Source organism: Gekko japonicus, unplaced genomic scaffold (genome assembly GCF_001447785.1).
Source record: "Gekko japonicus isolate JY-2015 unplaced genomic scaffold, Gekko_japonicus_V1.1 scaffold3303, whole genome shotgun sequence".
Classification (NCBI taxonomy): Eukaryota; Metazoa; Chordata; class Lepidosauria; order Squamata; family Gekkonidae; genus Gekko; species Gekko japonicus.
Window position 1 is genome coordinate 1598 of NW_015162573.1, and position 7625 is coordinate 9222.

A 7625-nucleotide genomic window follows, 5' to 3' on the forward strand; every position below is an offset into this window, starting at 1 on the left:
TATTCTCTACAGCCCCCCCCCCCCCCCCCCCGTATTCTAAAACCAAAGTAGCTTACAGTTTTTGGACTTCAGGCCATAGCGTGTTCTGCAAGAGATGATCTTCCGTGGGAGGTTCTGCAAGAAATGATTGGATTGAAATGGGGGGGGGGGATTTCTCACCCCACCAGATTTTATTCCCCTGTTCTCTTCCATTTCGATTCCAAAACTTTCCTTCAGAAATCAAACTACACACAAATCATGTTCCATACCTGTAAGGCTACGTGGCTGAAAGTAATTCTCACAATACTGACTGGAAGGATTCACATTTTCCTCCTCTTCCGTCGTCTGAACTGCTGTGTCCTCTGCCATAAAAGATTTTTAAAACATCAGCAAAAAAATAACATGGAAAAGATGGAATAGCTACGAAAACATTACACAGAAATTATCCAAACAAAGTCTAGGTTCTATAACCCAATTACCCATTGTGAGGAGGCCCAGGAAATGTTACGGTGTAAGAGAAATGTTTGTGCCTCAAAACACCAGCTAATAGAGGACCTGGAAAAATGTCAATTCACACGGCAGAGGGGAAAGTGGAAGAACCCAAAGAGCTTTATGTTCATCTGAACATCGTCTTCCGGCATTCCCCAGCCGAAAAGACATCTGCCTAACCTGGACCAGGGCCAGAACCTTTTTGGCTCTGGCCCCAACCTGGCGGAACATTCTCCCACTTGCGGGATCTATTACGATTCTGCAGGACCCACAAAACGGATCTGTTCTGTCAGGCCTTTTTTTTTTTGGCCCCCCGGAGGGTATTTTGTATTGCAGTTTTTAATAGACTACAAACTACAATGAAAAACTGGGACTGGGTAACTACATCTAGGGAGAGAGGAAAGAAAACCACTAATAACTAAACCCCCAAGTATAGGAGAGCATCACAACAGTTTATATAAATGTTAATCTTAAATTGCTAGTATTACTTTGAACATAGTCGGTTATGCTAAATTATTTATCTTTTTATCCATTGATTTAACTGTTTAAGAGAACCCCCAGAGCATCCCATAATAAAACTAAAGTTTTAAGGCACAATTCAGAGTCCTTCAGCCTTCATTTTGTCTTGTCTTTTCTAATCCTCAATTTTTATGCACTTTGGGGGGCAGCTGCCCCCTTATCGGAAAGAGAGTCCTCGTCGGAAGACCCTGATTCCAATTCGCCACTGGATTTACTGTCATCTTCTTCCTTCTCGACCTCGGCTGTCTCTCCCAGCTGCAATCTCAGGAACTCACGTGCTTTAAGAACAGAGTCAATCTTTTCTTTTTTATCGTGTATTTTGAAAATGATGCCTTCTGGAATTAACCATCTGTAGGCAATGCTGTTTGTTTGTAGAAAAAGGATTAAGTCTTTATATTTCTTTCTCTTTTGCCTTATTTCAAATGGGATGTCTTTTAGAATCCTGATGGTATTGTCCCCGATTTTCAAGGGTGTTCCTGTAGTTGCTTTCAGGATAGAATCCCTCACATGCCTCTTTGAGAATCTAACCACTATTTCCCCAGGCAGATTCTTCTTCTTAATGTACACGGAATAGGGAGTCAAAAAGTTATTAGGAATGCAACTGCTCGTGGCTGCAAGGGAAGCTGAAAATGAGTGACGGACAAACGGGAGCTGAGAGAATAATTTTTTTCAGAGTAGTAAACATTTCAAGTCTACTCAGCAGCCTCAAATCACAAGTTATTAACTCCATAAATCTGGTTTTGCAGCCACTTAGGACAAACAGAATCCCAAATTAGTCCCAGAATATTTTAGCCTTTAACTCAGGGACACTGTTTAATGTCGTGCCACCAAATGCGTAGATGTATTCTAATAAGCAACACAAAACCTTCATATGTGGCATCGGGCCTTGACAGCTCGTTCACGAATTCGAGTCACCAGTTCATACCGTAGCCATTAAGTGCAATACGTGGTCAGGGACCAACAGGGACCAACGGTGGGGAACAGGCCCACAGTGTAGAAGGGCTGGATTTGAGTCCAGTAGAACCTCAGAGGCCAACAACGTTTCCAGGGTAGGAGATTCCAAGAGTCGAAGCCCCCCAATCTTGTTGGTCTCTAAGGACTTGGGCTGAGCTCTTCCGCTGCAGACCCAACATGGCTCCTCTCAGAGAAGAAGGGAAAGCAGGAGGCACCTCTTGGAAGAGGAAGCACTGAAGGAGGTACGTGTGTTTTTGCTGTTGTGACTGATTCGCTCCATCAGGCCTGGCTCTGGTGAGGCAACAGACCAAGCACAGACCAGAACCAGGAAGTAAACCAGATCCCAAGAAGAGACAGGGGGGTGCTGAAAACCTGGTTCCTTTTGGACTGAGAAGCAGAGCCCAGATTCTGGACCACTGCCCAGCTAAGACGGAGGTCTGCTCCACCGTTTATTCCATGTATGACCATGCCCTTGTTGCACGGTTTTCTACTTTGGTAATGCTTTTCTTTTTACACCGCTTGCGACATATCATGTCCGATACTCTTGCTTGGCAATGTTTCTCGTTTCTGTGATCCTAGTTTGAGGATGTCATTTGTTGGGCATCTCGTACTATTTGGCTGCATTGTGTCACAGTGCCTATAGCCTTAGCAAGAAACATGAGCTATAAATAAAACAAAAATCATATATCCATAAAACAAACTAGGGAGAAAGCCTACTCTTTCGCCCACCCCACCCCTTCATCAACATCTACCTGAACAACACAGTGCTTAATGCACACAGACAGACAAAATGCCTCACCTTGAAAGACAGCTTTATTGGACAAGCCCAAGGCTGGAACAGTGGCACCTTCTGCAAGATCAATCATTTGCTAAAAAACAAAAATAAGTAAATAAATAAAAGCCTGCAGAAGCCATTGGGTCCTCAGCCTCATTTGTAAATATGGTGTCCTATCTCTCATGTGCTTTGAAAAACTGGTGTGGGGTCCTCAGTGAGTCAGAAATCTCAACATGACAATATGTATTACAAAATATCTCAGCTACTCGAAAAATCCAAATGAATTTTACCTGTCTCAGTCTCTGTATTTCTGTCTCCTAAATTACATGTTCAGCTTTTTAGGCCCCAAAGACACCATCTCTCTCCTTCCCTCCCTCCCTCCCCCCACAGGCAACGGAGCTACAAGCACCACAGTTTTATACTACAGACAGACAGAGGTGCTTGTGGGATCAAGGTGAGTCCGTAACATTTTCCTAACAAAAACAAACTGCGACAATTCTCCAAGAGTCAGCTAAATCTCAAATGAGGATTCTCAATTTATAAAGTGCAGGGTGCTTCAATATTTCTTATGAAAAGGTAAATATACACTTACACCAAAATACAGCTTCTCCAGAGAGACACCAGAAATGCTGCTGAAGTTTTCCATAAAATTTCTAGGCGCAGTAAACACTCGAAGTACTTTCTCATCGGCTCCAGAGACAAACTGAAATCGCCCAATCATGGCTAAGCACTGCATGTCATACCCGTGGATCTGAGGCCTTGCCACTTCATGCCACGTTACCTGTGGGAATAGTTCGCACTAGCTTGCAACAAGCTGAGAGGACGACCTGCATTGATACGTGCAGCACCCATCTCTCATTCTGCAGTCAGATTGGAGAGTCAGATCAGACCGACCCAGGTTCAAGCCCCCCCCCCCCCCCCCCCACCCCCCCCCCCCCTGCCATGGAACTCCCTGGAAGATCCTGAACCACTAAATATGGAAAGGGCTTTGCCAGGAAGAGAGAGAATCCACACACACTACAGTCCCCAAGCTTCTCTGAGGAAAGACAGCACAAACGTTCAGTAGGCAAAAAGTGTATCCATCAATTTTAGTTCCATTGATCCAGACTCTGCTCTAGTTTTGCCAGGGCCATGATGTTTAGCTAAAAATTTAATTTTCACCCATACTTAGAGGCACAGTCAGAGACTATTCATTCTGGAAGTGAATGAACAACAAAGAGCCAACAAATGGGGATGAATTCCTATTCCAACAAAGAACTAAAATTCCTTAGAAGTACCAGGGATTCTCTCCAGTGAGCAGAAGCCACCCACGCTAAACCCATTTACTGCTCCATGCTAACTTTAGATCCTCCTCTCTCTTTTAACATTCTTGAGCAGGAAGCAGGACAAAGCAGCAGAATGCTACAGGAGCAATGATGCAATTAAATCTAGCTGGAAGTCAACAAACACAGGCCTTTATTATTTTGAGAAAAAAAACTCCTTCTAGCACAATGTTTACTCCTAAGTGATACTGTGGCAATATTGTTATAGCAAAGTACAGATCAAAAGACAGCACAAACGCATTTTAGGACATCTGAGATGCAAATGATTGCTCAAGCTTCACATTCTGCTGGAAAATATCTTTTTTTTTTAATTGCCCACGTGTGGGCAAAATTTATTAGTTTTTTAGATATTACAGAAAAGAAAAAAAAGAAAGAGCAGTGCATTTTAAAATATCTAGCCAAAGATCTCGCTCACAACATCATTTTTATACGCAGATTACCACTTTCCCCCTTACTTTGGCTATATTTCATTACATATACCTTTAAACCAAAATTCTATTCCCGATAACTAATTTAGCTATATCCTATCTGCTATATTTCATTTTATCTATAATATACTAATATTTATCTATTTTCTATAAAAGAGAAAAAATAAAGATGGAAAGGAACAGATATATCTGAGTAATTGACATTTCTAGTTGAAGTATATATTTTTTCCATGTTAGCATTCTAGTCCCTTTGAAGTTTCTTTCACATTTTGACACAGTTAGCTTTCAAGCCTAAACATAGTAGTTTTTATTTTCCCCGCAATCTCATCTCCCTCACTAACTGGAAAATATCTGATCAACTGCTACATGCTATTTACCAAGCCTGCAAAAAAAAGAAGAAATACCTCTGGTTGGTTCCCTCTTTTCCACGGAGCAAAGATTCTTGTTGTTTGATCAGAACCAACAGTAATGACAAATTCTCCCTCTGGGTCCCAGCTCACGTCTTGTACACTACTGAAATGCCCTGTAATCACCACTTCTGGAGTCCACTCTCGCTATTAAAACAAGAGAATCAATATTCTGGGCTGTTAATGACACACAGCAGACAGGAGGAGCACCGACTGCAAAGGAGGCACATCCTCAATAGGGGAAAACAATTGAATTCAAGTAGCACAGATGTGGCAGAAGCCGATAGATGGTCTCCAGAACAGAATCAACAAAAAGATGGGAGTGGAAAGGGACAGAATGATGAAGAATCCTCTTCGGATAAGGAAGCCGTTTGGACATGATCCTGCTAAAGTTAAATTCCGAGTAATTTTGGCGGGAGAGATCTGATTATCTGCCCCAGACCTTGGGTCAGTCCCAGTTCTCTCAGAGCTCTCTCAGCCCCACCCACCTCACAGGGTGTCTATTGTGGGAAGAAGAAGGGGAGGAAGGTCTGAGTGAAGGGCGGGGCATACATCCAACTCCTCCTCCTCCTCTTCTTCATCTCCCTCCCCATCTCAGTGTTACATCATCAAGGAAACACACTGTTTGCACCCAGGGAGCAGGTCTTGCCTTGTCTTCTGCAGCTCCTTGCACCACCCAAGAAGCTTGGGAGAGGCAGCTGAGAGGGAGGTCCACAGAAACTGCTTCCTGCTTGTGCCAGGGTACCTCTGGCTCCCTTAACCTTCCACAACCTCTTTGCACCCTGCCCACCTGGGGAAGTGCCACAACAAGAGGTGTCACGTGTAGCAGTGGTTGGAGTGTTGGCGTGTTAGACTGGGATCCCGGAGGCCCAGCTTCAAATCCCTCACTTTGCCAGGGAAGCCGCCTGGGCACCAGTCACACAACGCCAACTTCAATTGGCACCTTTGAGCCAGTTTGGTGTAGTGGTTAAGTGTGCGGACTCTCATCTGGGAGAACTGGGTTTGATTCCCCACTCCTCCACTTGCAGCTGCTGGATGACTTTGGGCAAACCACAGTTCTGTCAGAGCTGTCCTTTAAAAAGAGCCGTTTCCGTCAGAGCTCTCTCAGCCCCACCGACCTCACAGGGTGTCTGTTGTGGGGAGGGGAAGGGGAAGGAGCTTGTAAGCCGCTCTGAGACTCCAAGTGAAGGGCCGGGTATAAATCCAATCTCTTCCTCTTCTTCTAAACAGCCTCACGGGCTGTTGTGAGGAGAAAACGGAAGACAGAATTTAATTCATTTTATTTATGTTATTGTCTGCATTTCTCAAAGTGAGAAATAGTGAGTCAGTACAACCAACAAAATGGGACGTTTCATAGCTGATGCATCACGATTTTAGAAGTATGGAACCACCAGAAAAAAAGTGAAGCACCGCAGAAGCACCAACATGACACAATAAGCAGTGCAGAAATTACAACACCAAGAGTGTGGCGCCTGCCGTGAAGGCAGGTCCAAGGAGGTGGCTGTGCTGGTCCAAAGCAACAGAACAGTCTGAGTCCCGTGGGGGCACCTTTAAGGCCAACAAGGCTTAATTAAAGCTCCTGTGTGCCTGCGCACAAGAGCTGATGCCCAGTATTATGCCTGGACTCCTCCTCCCTTAGAAGGAGGAGTCTGGTACCTAGGAAAGGGTGACGCCGGCAGCCTTCTTTCTCAGCATCTCACAGGGCCACTCACTCAAGACTCTTTCCTGGTCTGAAAACAGGATCAACATAGGTCCTGCGGTCACATGGAACGTGTGCCATCAAATACTGACCAGAGGCTTATCTGAAAAACTGGTCTTAAAGGTACACTGTGAAAGGGTCTGGGTTCTGGCAGCCCCCTTCCCTCTTTAGATCCATCAGTGTCAAAGGCTGACTTCTCAGAAAAGGCAGTCAATCTAACCAACCCCGTACCTTGCCTGACCTTTCCTTACCTGGTTATCCTAAATCCCTAGCAAAAATCATTTTAATCCCATAACATTCCTTATAATGATTTCCTTGCCCTGGCAGCTAGAGGTCACCACACAATAGACATTTTCACATGAATGTTACATGGCATTCGCCATTCCTGGGAATGTTATGAAGCTTCCTCACTCAGACAGCATTATTTCACTATAGCCATCATAGCATTGTTCTAAGAGCAAATACATCATGCTCCAAGGGGTTTGTGTGTGCATAGCCGCCCTGAGCCCATTCGAGGGGAGGGCGGGGTAGAAATTTAAATAAATAAATATCTAGACATACCAAAAGAGTATGTGAGTGCGTATCTAGGCATCCATTAACCTACACCCCAAAGCAAGGATGGGTACACCTCCTCCCTTGAGTGGAATGCTGGTTCGTTTCATTCATCCTTCTTTTCGGATCTCTGTTCCTTGGATAGATAACTACAGTCCCATAAAAAGGTTCCCCTCTCTGTCTCTACAAGCTACCACCTTTATTTTCTGAACTCGTATGTGTGTTCACAGAGCGCTCTTCAGTTAATAAGTTTTTGATATTATTCTCTAATTCTCGTCAATGAAAATAATTTCATTAATTACGGCCCGGTTCATTATGAGAGTTATACTGAGGGGGAAATGCTATCCTCTTGCATTGCTTGGGTTTCCTTCCTAATTCCCCAGCACACTCGGGGGGAGACCCTCACAACCACTTGGGGTCACAGGGGGTACTGGGGGGTGTGTGGAAGTGGGATGAGGCATGTTCACATGGCTTCCCTTCCCTCTTCAAACCGGCCTGGGG

At 44.5% G+C, this 7625-nt stretch overlaps 1 protein-coding gene across 1 annotated transcript in view; it reads right to left on the bottom strand.

Moving 5' to 3' along the window:
• Positions 1-52: 52 nt before the first annotated feature.
• The window catches only part of ELP2 (elongator acetyltransferase complex subunit 2), a 36907-nt gene continuing 29334 nt past the window's right edge, over positions 53-7625 (bottom strand). The window contains exons 12-16 of the mRNA XM_015406432.1: positions 4871-5020; positions 3309-3497; positions 2741-2810; positions 249-341; positions 53-114 (exon numbers count right to left, since the gene is read on the bottom strand). Coding sequence (XP_015261918.1) covers positions 53-114; positions 249-341; positions 2741-2810; positions 3309-3497; positions 4871-5020 — 564 coding nt within the window. The remainder of the gene's footprint in view (positions 115-248; positions 342-2740; positions 2811-3308; positions 3498-4870; positions 5021-7625) is intronic.